The 19,326-nt window shown below is 46.7% G+C and overlaps 1 protein-coding gene across 1 annotated transcript in view; it reads right to left on the bottom strand.

The window, feature by feature from the left end:
• Itpr1 (inositol 1,4,5-trisphosphate receptor type 1) overlaps positions 1-19,326 on the bottom strand; it is a 307,500-nt gene that overhangs the window by 116,320 nt on the left and 171,854 nt on the right. The window contains exons 34-39 of the mRNA XM_077793448.1: positions 18,718-18,843; positions 17,083-17,211; positions 13,587-13,707; positions 10,133-10,317; positions 6,110-6,258; positions 5,108-5,219 (exon numbers count right to left, since the gene is read on the bottom strand). Of these exons, the coding sequence (XP_077649574.1) occupies positions 5,108-5,219; positions 6,110-6,258; positions 10,133-10,317; positions 13,587-13,707; positions 17,083-17,211; positions 18,718-18,843 (822 nt within the window). The remainder of the gene's footprint in view (positions 1-5,107; positions 5,220-6,109; positions 6,259-10,132; positions 10,318-13,586; positions 13,708-17,082; positions 17,212-18,717; positions 18,844-19,326) is intronic.

Raw genomic sequence — 19,326 nt, 5'->3', positions numbered from 1 at the left:
TTTTTTTTAAATTCTCATTGCATCAGAAGCTTTACAGGGCAGAAAGGTTCCTTAGGCTAATATCAAGATCGAGTTTCAGAGATAAGTTAATGGCAATGTCAACCACAAATTCAGTTTAGATTCTAGACGGTGAATGAATGGAATCTTATCAGAGTTTTGAGAATCTTTGTCCAGACTCAGATGGGATCTTCAGTGACAAATGGCAAACAAACTCATGGGAAATGCTCACAGAGACAGGACAGATTCTATTTACTCCCCAAAGGACGCTACACAGAGTCAGGTACTTAGACACATGGAGACCAGAAGACAAAGGCACAGGCTAACTGGAAGAGCGTCATGGAAACGCCACCATGGGACATTCAGAACAAAAAAGCAACCAAATTAGGACCTCAGCATTATCCAACTCATCAATGGAAATTTGCTGGAAAAGAAAAAAAGGGGAGAAAAAGAAAGAGGTTAGAAAAAGAAACATAGCCTGCTAAGCATTAGAGACTCTGCAAATGTATTCTTGTGGGTCACCTTAAAGGGCTGTGAGATGGTGATGGTTTTTAGGGTCTGGGGCATCGTGGACATGACCACAGCTTGCAGCAACATCTGTGAACATCCAGATCAAAGCAGGCAGGATGCTGCCACAGTTCATTCGCATCCAGGTATCAAACCTCCCAAGTCACTAGGCCACGGGTCCAGAGGGCCCTGCGCTCCCTGACGGGGACACGAGGTAGGACTGGGTGGGAACAAGGGCCAATTCCCCAAGCAACGCTTCTTTTGGCAGAGGACAGGAAGAACAGAGAGGAAGTCTAGAGTAGGACTGACTCAATTTAGAAGGAAGTTGTTGCCCGAGACTCATTTCATGGTTTCAGTGGGGTCAGGAGCTCACCCTGCAGATGAGCACAATGAGACCCAGCAGTCCTAGGCTAATACTGCTGATGACCGAGGGACGGGGACAGCACAGTTGGCACTGACCCAAGTCACACCCATAACACAGCACGTATTAGCTCAAATACTAGGGAAAGGAAAGACTCACAAGAGAATGATCACAATGATCCCTGTTTCAGGACAGAGGGAAGACTCTCATGTGATTTTACCACATTTTGTATTTAGTATATTCTGCGAATTGAAGTGGCTGTCGGAAAGATTACTGGCTTGAAATGTCAATGCTCTACTCACCTAGAACAAAGAAGCTTTGGTAATTAACAAGGATTACAGGCAAGGGAGACCCCGGCCTTACCTGGGATCCTGGCTCTCTACTACCAAACAGCTAGGAGGGAAAATGGAATTTTAAAAAAATTCTGAGCTATCCTTTTACACGAATTCCTGGACTCCAAATTCCTTCCCAGAGCTCTTTAATAATTTAAGTCAACAGTAGCTGAATAAAAACCTAGTCAAGTACAGGTAGCCAATTCATGAAATAACCGTGTCCCCTTTTCCGGCATGGCCCAGGGGCCTGAAGATTTTTTTGTGTGTGTTAGAGATTTGAATTAAATTTTAGAGATGCTTAGCCATGGAGGTTTTTAAATTTTATTTTATTTGGTTGTTCCTTAAATATGGACTTGGTTTTAATCTGTAGATTAAAAGCAGAGTTTAGCAGGAATCCCCCAAAGTATTTATAAAGTCCTGAGATAAACTCAAATAAATTGGAAGTTTACTTTGAATAGTCAGGTTATACAGTTACTATAAGCATCATACAAAAATGTATTCCACCATCATTTCAGTGATGATTTTTAATATTTCTTTATCTCATATTCCACTCTGAGAACACTCATTTCTGGTCATTTGCATTTTAGAGTCTTAATAACTAGTGATATTTTTGTTCCTAAGTGATTGCTAGGGTTTGGGTATGTGTCCCCCTAACGGTCACACATGGGAGGTTGGACCTCAGTACAGAGATGCCGGGAGGTGGTAGGACCTAGCAGGATGCCTTTACGTCACTGGCAATCCTCCCTGGAAGAAATGAAGGTTCTTCTTGTACAATTTTGAGTTACTTGCCAAAGTGAGTTCCCTCTCCATCAAGAAGCTGGCTCAGAATGTGATTTCTGGCTCCCCCAGAGGCTCCACCTGGTGCCAATCCCCATCTGGCCCTTATCAGAGGGCAAATTAATGAGGTCGCCTGATCTTAGACTTTAAGTCTTCCAAACTGGAAGCTAAATAAACTTCTTTGCTTTACAACATCACCAGCTCCTGGTAGTTTATTATAGTAAGAGAAAAATACACCAGCACAGGGATCAGAAGTAAGCTAAAGCCTAGTGTTTAAGATCTGCTATACCTGGTGCTGTTGGGTCCAGTGGCCCCATTGACACTATCATGTAACATGATGAAAACTTAGATGTTAAACCTGTAGGTGGACTTAAAACACTCAAATGGTGTCTGCTCACTTAGTTGGGATCCAGTTGTGCAGAGCTGGTCTCTGGAATCAGCCTGTCTGTCTGGGTTTAAGTTCCTGTCTTGCTGGTTATCGGATGTGTGACCCCAGGCAAGTTTCCGAATCTCTCTGAACTGGAATCTTGTAACTCATGTTTAAAAATAGTAACAATAATGATACCTATCACTGAGGCTGATCTGAGATAAGGTAGGAGACGTGCTCAGTATAGTCTGTGGCACCCAACAAGAAGCCAATAAAAGTTACCATTGTTATTAAAGACGTCCTCTACCAAACTGGTGGGTACACACAGTAGTCACAGTCTGACGGGGATTCTGGTATATTTTAGTCGATTTTTAATACAGGTAACAGTTCTCAATGGCTTCTTCTTCTTTTTTAATTTTGTTTCCAGGCAAGTAGACTCATCTAAGCACACCACTGTTTTTGAACAGGAACATACATGATGATTTCAAGTGTATTATTTATGTGTGACCCTGACTCTATCCTAAGGTTGAATAAAATGTAGAGATGAGGGAAGGCTACCTAAGCCTCATCACTTATAAGGATGACAGCTTAGAAAAGACCAGATGACATGGTCCATGCCGGTGGATGACCCTTGGGGAGGCTGGAGACCTGGGTTCCAGCCCTGACCCCACCACAGACACTTCATGCAACTGTGGACTCTCGTCTTAGCCCTCAGCTTGGGCTCCTTGGGTGCAGGGGGAGGGCAGGGAAACCAAACAGCCCTGGCACCTACAGGAAGGTGACGGTCATGGGACAAGCTGCCCATCGGAGGCAGCTGAGATGGGAGGAGGAAAACGCCTCAGCTCCCAGGCCAAAGAATACCTCTTTGATTTCACCAACGAGAGCCAACTGGTTTGCTTGGGAAAGGTTAGTTCTTTGGCTCCGGGTGACTTCCACCCTTGACGAAGTTGGCCTGCCCTGTGGATCACGCTTCTTCTGTCAACGGGAACAGTTAGTAAGGTGTCAAAAATATCTTCAGAAAGCCTGGGGGGAGCAGAGTTAATACTAAAGACCAGAGGAGGAGAAGCAGAGTGCTTTAGTGTCCTCAGTCCCCTCTAGAGTGGCACTCATGGGAATGGCTGGTTGGCATTTTGCAGCCACCAAAGCTCTGTACTGGGAGCTGCTAGACAAACACAGGTTTCCAGAATGCCTTCCTCAGCTTCATGACCATCCTCATCCATAGGATTTTCCTTTTGGTGATGGGGGATGACAGGCCCAACCTCTGGAAAGAAAGCTCTCTCCTCCCAGCCTCTCTGCTTGGGTGTGATGAATTTCTTCACCATATTAAGAAACTTGAGTTAAGGGGCTGGGTACAGGGATGCATGTCCACAATCCTGCGACTCAGGAGGCTGAGACAGGAGGATGGCAAGTTCAAGGGCAGCCTCGATAACTTAGTGAGACCCAGCCTCAAAATAAAACATAAAAAGAGCTGGGAATGTGGCTCAGTGGTTAAGCACCCCTGGGTTCAAATCCCCAATGCTAGGAAAAAGGGAGGGAGGGGGAAGACCTGCCTAGGTGTCTAGGCAACAGCTGTTTGAATAGACCCTCTCATATTTCTCCAATGTACTAGGGTTCTTTGCTTCTATTTATATTTATAAACTCTTGCCTGGCATGATGCCTCCAAAAATTCCTACTGAGTTATAGAAAACTGTTTTCTAATTAGTCAATATTTGTTCACCTTTTAATTTATGTATATTAAACTTTAAGAGTAACACTTAAAAGCCTTGTGATTGGGGGGCAGTGGAGGAAGGCTGAGCGCTCAGAGGATCAGATGTTTTCTTATCCAAGGACCCTCTCGTCCGAAGCTGTTCTAATATGAATGAGAGGAGTCCTGGAGCTCAGAAAGCAAGGTTCCTGCAGTTGTTGATATGTGGGATGGCCCGGTGGGCACCACCTATTATGACAAGGAAGGCTGTCATTTAATTATCAAGGCTTCTTCATAGAGCTGAAAAAAATCAGTTCCTGGGAATTTTGAAAGGCCACCAAGCACCAACCACTGCCAAAGGGCCCAGCAGACATTGAGCAGACTTTGCACCTCCCAAGGCAACCAGGTGTCACTGGAGCGCAGGCCTGAGATGCTGTGTTGGACACTGAAGGGACAGTGTGGTTGGAAACGCCCATGTGGCCCAACATGGGAGACGAGGAGGACATCCCGGCAGACGCCTGCTCACTGTGTATCCTCAGCAGCAGCAGGTCACAGGGACTGTCCCTTTCACAATCCCACTCAGAAATGGTGAAGCGTCTGCCTGCTGCTGAGTTTCCAGTTAGAACCGGACAGTGTTTCTTCATGCTCTGGAGGGGTTGTGCAACCCCTCACTGGAAAGAAGCAAGCAACCCCACAGGTGCACTTAGCTGGAGCCCCAGTCCAGGAACATGGACTGTGACACTCAGAGGTATGTACTTCTCACTGGGAACTTAAATGAGGAAAACCTCTGACATTACATGGCGAGTAGCCCTTTAGAGACAACCAAGTACATTCAAGCTTTCTGGATGGAACCCAGGGCTTCAGACACCCTAGGCAAAAGCTCTACTAGTGAGCTACATCCCAGCCCAGCACATCTGACTTTTAAGGAGACACTCATATGATTCAACTACCTTTAGGAACAGGTTAAACAGCTTAAAAAAATTAAGCTCCTCTAATGCCTGAATTAAGGTTATTTCTAAGCACTCTCATCCCTTCAATTTAACAGCAAGGCATGTTTTTCACAGGAAAATAAAACACGGTACCTTTTCTCCGTAGCCTCTATCTTTGGTCATCATTTCTCTGAGGGTCTGTAGGACTTTAATGCAAAGTTTCTCCTCATTTTCTTCTAGTAGCTGTTTAGTATGCTTTATTAACCTGAATGAGGGAAGACCACAGATTACAACCCTGACACGATCTTTCCGTTAAAAACACTTTACAAGAAACTTATGGAACTAGTCGGTTAAAGAACCAATATTTATTAAAGTTAAACAGACTTGAGGACATGGTCACTGCTCCCAGAAGAGACCCAGACTGTGGCTCAACAGCGACACCTGCTGGCCGTTAACAGCCCACGGGCTCAGCAGGCAGGAAGTGACCATGTACAATGGAGAGATTATATGCAGCTGAGAAACCAGGAGGTCCACTCATGAAGTGAGGCTTTTTATCCACTGAGGACTGCCGCTGGGATATGCCAACAGGGTATAAAAAAATAAGCTCAACAGGATAAAGTTCCCTAACCCACAGCCTTTGAGGGGTTCTCCAAAGGAAGAAACTCATAGGCAAGGGCCACCCCCAAGGTAGACAAACTCAGGGTAAAACATCAAACAGAGCTCCCTAGTCATGGAACCACTTGCATCTTTCAGATTATGCCCCACGGCACAAACTAAGAACTACCCAACTGTTAGGAAAAGATCTGAGGTCATGTGGGCCTGAGATTTGTAAAGGCTGAGAAGTCGTGATTGTTTTACGTCTGAGCTGCTGAGCGTGGAGGGTGCTCTGTCGAGACTTGCTGGAGGTCGAATGAATGGGCATGCAATGAAAAGGAGAGTCTCACCAAAAAAGAAAGAACAAGGAAAAAGAAAAACAAGTTGTCAGTTAAGTAGGATTTAATAGAAGGACTGACACTGGGAAGGTCAGAACAGTACTCTAGCACATGACCTTGCAAAGTCAAACACCAGGACAGCGTCTCCTTCTGCGGGAACAAAGGCTCAGTCTGGTCACCAGACTTCTGGCCACTGACTACCACCGAGAAAGGGGTCACTTACTTGCAAATGAAACCACCACTTTCGCATTTCCGTCGGGCATCTGTGTTCTCTGGGAAAAGCAGCTCGGGCCTGTGCAGGACATCGACGAGCACAGACAGCTCGGCTTGTACCAGTGGCCTGAGGCGGTCCTCCAGGGCCGAGACAATGTCCTGCAATGGAAGCATGGCTTGGTTGCCAGCTCTGGCCAGGGCTGGTGGCAGCAGGGCCGGAGCCCACTGCTGCCCTAAGCCACAATGCACAGGCTAGGCTGGGTTAGGGTGACTTCAGTACTGTGTGGCATTTATCTCACAGGCTCAGACCCTGTGCAATGGTCACCTGAAGCACTGCCTCCTGATGCAGAAGATGCCGAACGGACAAATCACGCCCCGCCTCCCCTTCCTCTGAGATGGTTTTGTGCTACTCGGGGGATCATTCCACATATTTTAAGATAGGATGCAAAAATGCAATTAACAGTATGGAAAGATGTCTACGATACAAGTGTAAAAATGGTCAAGCAATACCATGGACCATGATGCTATTTTTATAAGCAAAATCCCAAACTAAAGGATACATATGGACTACTTTGAAAACATCACTACTGCTTTTCTCTGGGTGGTGGCATTACAGGTGATGCAGATTCTCCTCTATTGAGTGTCAGTGTCATGTATTTTCAATGAGCATGGATTACTCACACAGTCAAGTCATATCAACATGAGAACACACATATGAATGAACATGCTGTATCAACATGCTAAATACATGTACCCTGATAGCATGATGGTCTTCAAATGCAAAACACACAGCTGCAGGAAAGGAAAACAGAGAGAAGTTGAAAGAGCAGCAAAACCAACACAACAAACACCATTTAAAGGCAAATGATAGAAAAACAGATGAGAAATCATCTTCAAAAGATGCTAAGCCTGTTCTGTGGCTCGCTGATTAGGAACTTAACTGGAAGCATGCTAAGATGGGCAGAGCACACTGGATCATCGGTGGGGGGTGGAGGGGGGTGTTTAAACAAGATTTGCAATGGCAGAAGCTGCTTAAATCGGCATTCACCTCCACTGGGGACCCACTGGGACCAAGAAAGAATTGACAAGTCTTTTATTCAGAAACTAAAATTAAACCACATGGAGAGAAATTTACCTTATATTTAACAAAATTAGGTGATAATTGTAACCACTCAATAATGTTTAGTTTACGTAAAGAATAGACAAATGAATCAATTTTTTTTTTTTTTTGGCATGGGGCAGGGAGTGGCAATTTTCCCAGTAAGAACTGGAAGACAATAGATTGCAATATCTATTAATTTGTGTGATTTTCATAGCAGTCAAAATGAGGGGTCATTTTTGCAACATTCTCTGGGGGTCTTTTTCCCTAATAGCTTCCCATTGAGAAGCACTCAACTTTCTCTTCTTCACTAGCTACTGGCCCTAAGTCTGGCAAATCTTTGTTTAAGGCACTGGCATGGGACGGACTGAAGTAGCTCTTTCTCATGACATCCACGTATTTCATGAAATCTTGCATCTTTTGCAAAATCTGAACTTGACACAGCAATTGATCTGCATTGCATTGTCAAATGCAGGACATCCGGCAATCAGGAGGGGCCAGCCAAGACGGCAAAGCGATGGGTAGGGGAAGATGCTCAGGGGAAGAGTGTCTAAACAAGACTTAATTGTACAAGGGGTCAGTTTCCCAGCAAAAGTTCTTATATCCTGAAAGTTCTTGTTGGATCGTGGCAAGGCTTGGATAATAATTTGCAGAATGAGGATCCTGTAAGCCCCTGAGCAAGGCTTTTTAGCTAGTATTACCTACATACGTGATCTATTTCATCCCAAGAATATGCATAATAGATTGAAGAAAAGCACAAGAAACGGCTATGTTTGACTGCAGTAATTGGTGTAGACTGAGTGAGAAGATTCTGTGCATTCAGAGTCATCAGTATATATTATTACTCCTCCCCTTTCTAAAAGCATAGTGAAGTCAGGAAGCATTTCCGTTTGGAATCCAGCTACCTTTGCTCAAGAACGGGTTCTATCATGATACAGGATAGAATTTTTTTTTTTTTTTTTGGTAACAGGGATTTAACCACTGAGCCACACTCCCAGTACCTCCCACCCCCCAGGTTTTTTTTTTTTTTTTGGAGACAGGGTCTCATTAAGTTGCTTAGGGCCTCACTATGTTGCTGAAGCTGGCTTTGAACCTGTGATCCTCCTGCCTCATCTTCCCAAGCCACTGGGATTACAGATGTGCGCCACCATGATAGCTAAGGATGGCATTCTTAGTTGGATGTGTGAAGCCTGCCAGCCTCCCTGGTCCCCAGAGCGCCCGCTGCACCAACCTCCCTCATATCTCTGGATGCTCCCTATTCTTCTCCGTATAATGGTCTTCGAAAGTGCTGTTTGCCTGCCTAGTTCTTTAAATCCTACTGTTTTCTGGCCTAGTTCAAAAGTTATTCCCTCAGCAAAACCTTCCTTGTCCCCACCCCTAACCAGCCCAAGCAAGATCGGCTCCTCATCTGAGCCCTGCAAGAGCTGCTCACTTCTCCACAGGATTTGTGCCTCTGCCATTTTACATTTACCTGCACAATTAGCTGATTAATGTCTGCCTCCTCTCCAAAACGTGAGACTCTAGGAGACAAAGATCATTTCTGGGTTTTCTCCTCACTGTATATCCCCAGTATGCAGCAAGGAGCTGGTGGACGCATCTGCAAACTTGGCTGTCTAACCTCACAGAGGCTCAGTTACTTCACCTAATAACAGTAATTATTATTATAGTTGCAGCAGTAATAAAAGTTGTAATAATAATAATTACATTGGCAGCTCTTAATAGAGTGCTCAGGACGTGCCAGGGACTGTTCCACTAGCTTGATGGGTTCTGAATTTTCCAAGGATGTCTACACGGTATCCCGTTTTCCATGTTGTTCTCACATGTGACGCTGACATCTCTCTCATTCCATGGTGGTCCATGTTTCCTCTCCTTGAAACAGAGTGGACCTCTGAGGCTACTTTGACCAAGAGAGCACAGGTCAAGTAATGCTGTGTGCTTTCTGACAGCCAGGTGATAAAGACAATCAGCCTTCTCTCGTCTCCTTCCAGAAATGCTCATCTTGGGTCCCAGCCGCCATGTTGTAAGGAAGCCCAGGCCACATGGGGAGGCTCCATGTGGATGTTTCAGACTCTAGCCCAAGTCCCAGCTGACCATCAGTATCCAGTGATCAACACGTGACAGAACAAGGTTTAAGGGTGAGTCTAGCCATGGCCACCACCTGACTGCAACCTCATGAAAGACCTTGAACAAGATACGAGGATTGACTAGCCCAGCGAAGTAACAGTCAAAGAGAATAAAGGAACTATCATTCTTTGTTTCACAAGATGTAGAGATCTGGGACATGCTATCAACTCTCTTAATGCTCACATCACCCCCAGGAGGCAGGGGCTACCATCATTCTATTTTACAAATAAGGAAAGGGAAGTACAGGGGAGTTAAGTACCTTTCCCAAGGTGGTACCACTTCTGAGCAGTGGTGCCAGAATCTGAACCCAGGCACTTGCCTGAGACCATGCTTTAATGGAGGGAGGACAGAAACAAAGACTCTAAGAATACTTCTGTTTTCACGTTCTCATTCTGAAGTTTCATTTCTTACAACTTCCCTCAGGGATCAGCTATACTCATTTGTCCACTGATTCAAGAGCCTAGATATTCTGGGGTGTTGGGAAAAATGGACCTTCGATGCCCTTATTTTGAGCATCCCTTTGTCATAATTAAACATGCCTTGCACATGAGGGCAGAGTCTCCAGTGTTCACAGAGAGAGCTGCACTTCTGTGTATGACCTTGGAAGACCTTGACCTCATCAGGAGCAGTAGGCTTCCTAAGCAGCTCTGTGTTCCTGCTACTCATCTATGGCCACCTGTCACTCTTCACATACTTCATGGATGTCTCCCTGTGCCTGAGCATGGATGCTCCTAGGCTTGAGGAAGCACAGGAGCATGTGGGAACACCTCAGCCAGGTGAAGCGCCACTTCCCTCAGCACTAGGCATTACCTGCAGTCTCTCGATGATATTCCGGTAGTCTCTGGAAGCTGCCAGAACAGAGTCTCTGCGAGCAGCATTGCGGGCTGACAGGCGCCAGTTCATGGCCGTTTTCTGCACAATGTTGTGTGACTTCAGGAAGAGGTTGTTGACTTGGCTGTCCAGGTCCACAGGAATGGCAATGGCCCGGCTCTTGGCTGCACAGGAGAGAGGACTTGTGAAGGCCTTACCCCTTATCCCCCGTCAGGCAGATTGTCCATGCCGACCACATGCCAGCTTGCATGGTATCGAGGGTCAAGACCGAACATCCTGACACTACCCCACCATCTTTGTGGCACTGTGGATGGAACCCAGGGGTGCTTCAGCACTGAGCTACATACTCAGCTTTTGGCACCAGAGGTTGAACCCAGGGGCACTTAACCACTGAACCACATCCCCAGCCCTTTTTTATATTTTATTTGGAGACAGGGTCTTACTGAGTTGTTGAGACTGACTTTGAACTTGAGATCCTCCTGCCTCAGCCTCCCAAGTTGCTGGAATTTCAGGCATATGCCACTGTGCTTGAATCCACTTCACTATCTTTTAGGTTTGGGCTTCCCAAGGTTCTGGGGATGGGAGCTCTTCAGAACACTAAAATGATCTCAGGTCATCAAGTTTGGACAAGTTAGGGTTGACCGATTCATGGGTTCCCTCCATACATGCCTTCTTCAGTGCACTAACGTGTTCTTTTACTTTAAGAATCAAAACAGGGAACTCGTTTGGCCAGTGGATTATTTTTCTAAAGATTCTCTTTCAAGTTTGTTGTTTTACACAGCTATCCACAAAACGCTGATGTGAGATGAATATCACACAGGCGGCATTCGTGATTACACATAAAACTCTTTTGAGATACTCTTCTTTTCCCTTCTTAAAAAAACGACTAACTTGGACTGAGGTAGCTCAATGATAGAGTGCTTCATGTGAGGCACTGAGTTCAATCCTCAGCATCACATAAAAATAAAGAGATAAAATATAGGGATTGTGTCCAATCTACAACTAGGAAAAAAAGAGACAAACTTCATGCTGGGCATAAGGGTGTACACCTACAATCCCGGAGGCTCAGGAGGCTGAGGCAGGAGGATGGCAAATTTAAGGTCAGCCTCAGCAATTTAGTGAGATCTAATCAACAAGACCCTTGTCTGAAAAAAAATAAAAAGGGCTGGGGACGTGGCTCAGTGGTTAAGCACCCCTGGATTCAATCCCTGATACAACAACAAAAAAGCAAACTCCAATCTAATCATGAGAAAAACATCCATTGATCACCACAGGAGACATTCTTCAGGATACTAACCATCGTTGGCAAGACGGCCATGTTCATGAGAAACAAGCAAAGAACAAGAACAGCCACAGACCAGAGGAGATCTGGAGAAATGACAACCGTGTGCAAGGTGGCAGCCAGGACTCACCCCTGGCATGAAAGGACATTCGTGGAAAAAACTGGTGAAATCCAAACCAAGTCTACAGCTCAACTAAAAGCCGTGCCAGTTCCTTAGTTTAGACCAATGTCCCCCAGGAGGTGCTGGCCCTGGGAGAACTGGGTGAAGGGTACACAGGAGCTCCCTGCACCATCTCTGCAACTTTCCTATAAATCTAAAAAATATTCCTAAATTAAAAGTTTATTTAAAAAAAGGAAACCGAGACGGACAATCCTGGATGCTCTATAGGGAAACCTCCAACATCAAAATAGTGATTTCCTGTCGTCAGGGCTTCCAAATGTCAGAAGGAAAGAAGGTGCTCTACTACCTGCATCTAATCCAAGGAACAACTTTAACATCCTGGAAGAAGAACCACAGAAACAACTGTTTAAATTCTTATAAAAAATACACCACCTAGGGCAAGAACTATTAGCCTTTCAAGAATTTCCTAATGATTGAATACAGAAAATGAGAAGTTTGGAAGCAAGATACAAGTGATATAAAAATTAAGAAGCAGGACAGGACACAGGATTCACTCATCTCAGCTAGAAATCCCGTGCTTCATCACGAACGTGTAGCACCTAGACTTTCAAATCCTCATCTCTTACTGTGAAACACTGCCACTTAAGTAAGAAGGCATCAGTACCTACCATGAGGGAACAAAAGAAACCAGGCAACGGTCCTAATAAACACGATCTATCCTTGCTGAACAGGCACTCAACAGTGCCAAGACTCCTTTGCAGGGACCTAAGTAGCTACTCCGAGGTGACATCCTTCTCAAGAAGAGGAAGTCTTACCCCCTGCACACGGCTCTTACAGGGTGGGAAATGGGTACACAGCAGGCTGGGTGCTTAAGCAGATCTCACAGGAGGAGGAAGACAGTGGTCACTAGGGGCTGGCAACGGCAAAGGGGAGAAAGGGGAGCGACAGGTTGATGCTGGGTACCAAAGTAGAGTTAGATGGGAGGAAGTAGTTCTAGAATGTGCTCTAGCACACAGCAGGGTGACTACGGCTTACAACAGTTAACTGTGTGTCTCAAATTAACTAGAAGAGGGTCACCTGAAGCTCCTACCAGAAAGAAAGCTTCATTCTGCCCACGGGATCAGTACACACTTTATTATGCAACTTTCAAATAGTCACGCTGTATCCCAGAAACATGTGGGGTATCAGTTGGAAATTAGAGGGTTTTTTTTTTTTTTTTTTTTTTGGTACTTGGGATTGAACCCAAGGCTGCTTAACCACTGAGCCACATCCCCAGACCTTTTTTATATTTTATCTAGAGACAGGGTCTCTCTGAGTTGATCAGGGCCTCGCTAAGTTGCTGAGGCTGGCTTTGAACTCGCAATCCTCCTGCTTCAGCCTCTGAAGCTGCTGGGATTTTATATATATGGGAAGGGGGTGTGGCTTGTGTCACATATGGAGGCCCTGTGTTCTGTCCCTAGTACTGGAGAGGAGGGGACCACTAATAACATCAAGAGAAGTAATTTTCTTAACTTTTTTCTTAACTTCCTTCAAAGCCACCCATGAAAGGTGACAGGAGAATGGAGAGGGGACAGAGGGCCACTTATTAGAGAAGGGCCAGCGGGAAGGAGCGTCACTTCTGAGAAGGGATGTTCCTGGGGTTCTGATCAGTGCTTTCCAGGAAGAAGGGCTAGGACGTGGTCAATGTTTCTGTTGGATTAAACACTCGGGGGACTTCCCGGGGCCTTCAAGAACCCGCCCGCTCTGAGACTTGCCAAGAACCACCCCACACTTGACCACGGACTCTTTCTCAAGACCTAGCTTACTTCTGGAGGTGTGGCTCTCACTGCAGGAAGTGCTGGCCTGGCAGATGAAAGGGAGGCTGAGGACCCAGGAGACCTTTTCAGGGAGGCTCTGCAGTGTCAGTATGTGCAGCCTTAGAAGGCCCGGGGAGCGCCCAGGGCAGTGGGCGACGCCCATCACCCCATCGTCCACACGGACATCTCACATACATCCAGAACACCGGGATCCCGTCACCCCAGACATCTCACCTACGTCGGAGAGCACCCGGATGCAGCTCTCCACGGAGGCCTTCTGGCTGGGCATCAGCCAGTTGCAGTGGTAGACCCGGAACACGCCCTGCAGCAGCTGCACGAAGACAGGCTGTCGAGTCTGCAAGAAAGGACAGGAGGGGGGGGCACGGGGACAGGGTGACTCTTTGGAGGTCTCCAAAGACCTCACTGGAAAGAGACGCTGCCTCAAGCGAGTTACTAGGCCCCAAGGAGGATTGGGAGGTTCTGGGGCCAAAGCCCAGGGTTCCTGCTCTAGTGCGGATGTCCAACATCTCCCAAAAGCCCACACGTCTTGGTCCCCAGAGTGGTGCTGGCTAGTGAGGCCCTTAGGTCACTGGGGACACTCCCTTGAAGGGGACTGGGGGAATCTGATCTTTTTCCTCGTGCTCTTTTGTACCCTGGCTTGCGATGAGATGGGTGGTTCTGTTGGACCACATACTCCTGCTATGGCCTGCTGCTCCCCCAGGCCCAACCACTCACACACTGCAACTTCCAGGACAATGAGCCCAAATAAACCTTTTCTCTTTATAATTACCTCAGGTGTTTCATTATAGTGACAGAGAGCTGACCAACAGTGCCTATCTGAGAAGAAACACTGAGAAGCATTTGAAGACAGTGATAAATGTGATGTCATCTAACGGAGTCTGACCACAGAAATGGACAGTGGAATCAAAGTCCCAAAACTTGTCCAGTTACCAGCTAGCTGTGTGACCTGAGGCCAATGACTGCATCTCCCTGAGCTTTAGCTTCATCCCATACATAAAGTAAGTGGATGGGGGCAAATTAACTCCAAAGTTAACTTATACTCATTATATCCTGTGAGCAGAACATATATATTTTAATTGGTAAAAAACAAACTGAGAAGAGGGATCGAGCCTGAATGACAAGTCTCTATTTCTGAAAATATCTTCAATGTATAAAGACAAGAGAAGTCTGATGGGTAGTCTTTACTTACTAGGGAGGAATATTCGGAATTTAACTGCATAGGAGGATTTATCCCTCTGGGAAGGAATAAATTTGTGCTCATTCTAAAGTACAAGACCCCAGACATCCACTTATTCCACCTGACACTGATTTTTCTGAATGTATGGAAAGGTTGTAAATTTTGGTCTCCATCCAAAGGAGGCTTTGGGCCTTCAAGGAGAAGGCCACTATAAATGGTGAGCTGCTCTGCTGGTCTTTGCTTTGGGGGAGAGGACTCACAGAGCCCCTCCAGAAAACACTGGAATTGAATATAACAAAGGAAAAAAAAACATTGAAAATTCTGAGCTAAAAGAAAAACAATGGAGGGCTAGGGTTGTGGCTCAGTGGTATAGTGCGTGTCTAGAATGCACGAGGCCCTGGGTTCGACCTTCAGCACCACATAAAATAAATAAATAGATAAATAAAATAAATGTGTTATTTAAAAAAAAGAAAAAGAAAAACAATGAAAAGTGCTAGGGGGGACAAAGGAAGTCCATTGTGCTGGGTGTGGGGGTGCCACAAGCTTGTGGTCCCAGCAATTCAGGAGGCTGTGGCAAGTTTGGGGCCAGCCTCAGCAACTTTAGGGAGATCCTGTTTCAAATTAAAAAAAAAAAAAGGTTCAGGACGTAGCTCAGTGGTATGGTGCTCCTGCTTTAAAAAAAATAAAATAAAATAAAAGGTATATTGCAAGAAAATGGAACATTAATAAAATATTCAGAATCTCCCCCATACCTCAAGCCATCCAAGACAGGAACACAGGGAGGCTGGGAAATTGGCCAAGAACCCTAGTTTTAGCCCCTGAGCTTTGTGGCTGCTCCTGAGAACTCCAAGGGCCCAAGGAGAGCGGCGCTGGGCTGCACCCCTGTCCCACCTAGCCTTGCCAGGACCCTGAGGAGGTGAGTGGTCCCACAGGTGCTGGACGTGGGATGAGAGCCCGGCAGCCTGACTTGGAGAGAAGCATCCCCTGACCAGTTCACTCGAGTGAGCCAACATTTACTGCACATCTGCTTGGTTCCCTTTGACATCTGAGTAGAGACGAGATGAACAGATGGCTCTGAAGACCTGCCTCCTCATTGCTCAAAAGCCATGGGCACTCTGGGGGCATCAGCTCACTTGACCTCTTATGCAGAAGGGCATGACTGCTGCTATGATTTGTTGAGTGTCCAGTAGGGGCTAAATGTAATTGAAGGCTTTGTCCACAAGGTGGTGCTATTGGAGAGGTTGGAACCTTTGAGAGATGAGGCCTAGTGAGAGGTCTTTAGATTACGGGATCTGTCCTTGGCAGAGATTGTAGGACTCCAGTTCCCTCTGCCCTTGCTGCTCAAGTTCAGCTCATTTTGCTCCTAAATTCTCCCAGCATCCTTACCAAAACTGAGCTAATCTAAGTACCATGTCTTTGAACCTCTGAAACTGTGAGCTAAAGAAACCTTTTCTCTTTATAAGTCAGTTGTCTCCACCATTTCACTGTAGTAACTTGGAGCTGACTAATACAGTGGCCCATCACCTTCTTCCAGGCTTTAACAAGGGACATAACACTGAGAATCACTGTGGAAGGGTGCAGGGTTGTGCACTGCACAAATCCAAGAAGCGCCATTGGTAAAGAATTCCATGGGAACAGTGCATGGGGAGCTGGGCAACGCAGCAGCCCTGCTGTCGCAGCTCATCAACTTCTCATTCCAGCCACACAATGCTTCGGAGTAACTCTCCATGTACATTCCAGCTTACCAGGGAGAGTTCCAGGTGTTTGTGTTGTTTTAAAAAGAGGTGATAAGCTAGCAGCTATTTAACAGGTTCTTCTCTAAGACTGGAAGGAGGGAAGGGAGCACTGACAAGGGGAAAAGGGGTTTTAAGGAAAATCAAAAAATAACCAGGCCTGGAGACAGAGCTCAATGGCGCTACACCAAGCAGGAGGCCCTGGTCTAACCCCTGGTTCAAAAAAAAAAAAAACAAAAACACCCCCCAACAACAACAAAACCTACAGCCAAGAGAACCGTTTGGGATAAGGAAACCTCCCAGGTACCGTCAGTCCCGACTACAGGCTCCCTCTCTGCAGGCTACCCCCATCGAGGATGGGAACTCTGGGATGAAAACATTGCACCTGCACCAATCCCACGTCCACTGTATCTTCCTGTCATTGTTCCCTCTACAATACCATGTAACCACTACTTTCCCAGCCCTGACGTTGCAGTAAGTACTACGAGTAACGCAGAGATGAGTTAGGATCCGTGGGAGGTGTGCGTGCAAGGCTGTGCCATTCTACAGAAGTGGCTTAGCAGCCATGGGTGTTGGAATCCGGGTGGCCGGCCAGCCCTGGGACCAGTCCCTACTGCTGCTGAGGGGTGGGTACCCTGTCTACCCCAGGGCACCTGTGACGCTGGCCCTCAGGGAGAGGAGTGCCTCTCTGATCAGTGCTCTGCCAAGTGGCTCACTGGCAGCTGCAGGCTCCCACGTCTGCATCACCTCCGCCCTGCGGGGCTCCTGCACAGACCCGGCCCTCGCCCGCACTCCTCACCTGCAGAGTGGTGCTCTGGTCCGAGAAAGGCGAGCTGAAGAAGGTGGTCACGATGCTCATCACGATCTCCGTGACGTACTTCTCCAGGATGGAGTCTGCGTGCTTCCTGTCGCTTGTGTTGTTGCAGGCCTGAAAGACGAGCAGGCGCTTAGAGTGGACCCCAGACCTACCACAGGCCTTTCCCACTGACCACTCATGACAAGGGCAAGGGCAAGGGCAGAGGTATTCATCCCTCTAAGAGATCACAACAATACAAAGTTAGTTCTGCAGAGTGGAAAAGGAAGGTAGCAGGGCACAGAATCACAGAATGTTCAGAGTGGGAAGGGGCTGCAAGGCCATCGTCAGTCACTTCCTAGCTGTGCCCAGGGAGCCTAAGACCCCCAGGAGCAGGAGGCGGCAGGGGACCCACCGGAGTCTCCATGGCCCCCATAGGTGAACTGCTCTCCTGAGAAAGGCCTTCAGCTAGGGTAGGCCAGACTGTTCCCGCCTGGGGTCACCATGGGGCTCTGGTCCCACCATATTGTTTCATTTTATTAGAGTTTTACTGAAATTCACTGTTCAAAACAGTGGGCCCTGGGGGCTGGGCTGTGGCTCCGTCGTAGAGGGTTTGCCTAGCATGTGTGAGGCATGGGTTCAATTCTCAGCACCACATGACTATAAATAAATAAAGGAAAGGCATTGTGTTCATTGGAAACTAAAAAAATATTAAAAACAAAAACCCAGTGTGCCACAGGTCAGCACCACCAACCACGTGGGTTTCAGGGTGAGTAGACACCTGAGGTTTCCCCTGTAGCCTACTTAAATTTTGCTGCTTAGAGTAAGATTAGCCATTTATAGGACTGGAGACTATGTCTGATTATTGGATTTATTAGTCCTATAATTTCAGATATAGCATTGGTTAGAATTTTAAAATAATGGATTAAAAAAAATCAAGCTTCATTCTCAGACGGTCATGCTGTAATCTTAACACGAGGCGGTGTCAGAACCCATTTGTTGAATCAGGTTAAGAAATGGTTTTACAGCGTTTCTCAACAATTTAATGGAGGGCTCCGCAGATCTAGGACCAGCTGCCATCTGTATAAATGAGGTTCATTGGAACACCAGCCACCCCCCTGGTTCTCAGGACACGGACACAACTCACAAGGCTGACTGGCCTTTCACAAAAGAGCTAAAAGGCCTGGTTTAAAGAAACCCAGGAACCTTGGACTGGTGGGATTCAGACTGGGAGATATTGAGAATAAATACTAAGCTCGTTGTCAAAACCACATAAGTGTCCTGAGGTCCACCCTGCCTCTGGGTCAGGAAGGCCAGGGACAGGTGACAGGCTCTGCGGGACCCTCAACACCAGACTGGGCTCAAGTTCAGGGAGGTGTCCCCAAGCACAGACAGATGATCAAGGAAAGGGCTTCATCTTGATGTGTCCCAGGCCATCATCACAAACCCAGCTGTGAGGGGCAGGGCAACCCGTCCTCCCGGAGGTTGACCACTCACATCCATACTCAGTTAAAAGGACAGGAAGGAAGGAGACGTGAGAGAAGAGCCACAGGCACCTCTTCCCCACAAATGTCTGCACAGGGCTGCGGCCAGCGGGACACACGCTCACCACCCTGCCTCCTGGGTTCCGGAAAGACTCACCCTGCAGATGTCCACGAGGAAGTTCTCAAACAGCTTCCACATGTGGTTGCTGGTGTAGATCTCCTTCATCTCTACCTCCGTGTCCACGTAGCAGTGGTTGAGGAAGTTAATGTAGGCGATTTTAACCTGCAGGCAGAAACACGCCTCTGGGGGACCGTCCTGGGGGACGGAGGGAATCAGCTTCCAAGTGAGGAGCCAGGGACAGGATCCATCCATTTTCTTAGACCCCCAGTGTATGATTATAAAATTCAAAAGCACAAGTTTTAGGAAGTGAGGTTGTTCATGACCTCTAGGTAAAGACCCATGCAGACACCCCGACCACAGGAGGGCAGCAAGTTTGACCACATTAAAATTAAGAACTTCTCATTGAGATTGAAATGGAGTCAATTATATCATGTGCACTGATGAACATGTCAAAATGAACCCACTTATCATGTATCGTTATAATGCACTAACATTAAGACATTAAGAACGTGTGTTCGTGACAAGGTACCATTGAAGAGGTGGTCTGGGTTGGGAGGTGATTGCGATGCTTGAATCAAAGAAGAAAATCTAGAGCAGCAGCTATGAGATGGACACCCCAAGAGAGCAAACACGAAAAATGTGATA

The sequence above is a fragment of the Urocitellus parryii genome, chromosome 16 (genome assembly GCF_045843805.1).
Source record: "Urocitellus parryii isolate mUroPar1 chromosome 16, mUroPar1.hap1, whole genome shotgun sequence".
Classification (NCBI taxonomy): domain Eukaryota; kingdom Metazoa; phylum Chordata; class Mammalia; order Rodentia; family Sciuridae; genus Urocitellus; species Urocitellus parryii.
This window is presented reverse-complemented; position numbering and strand designations above follow the sequence as displayed.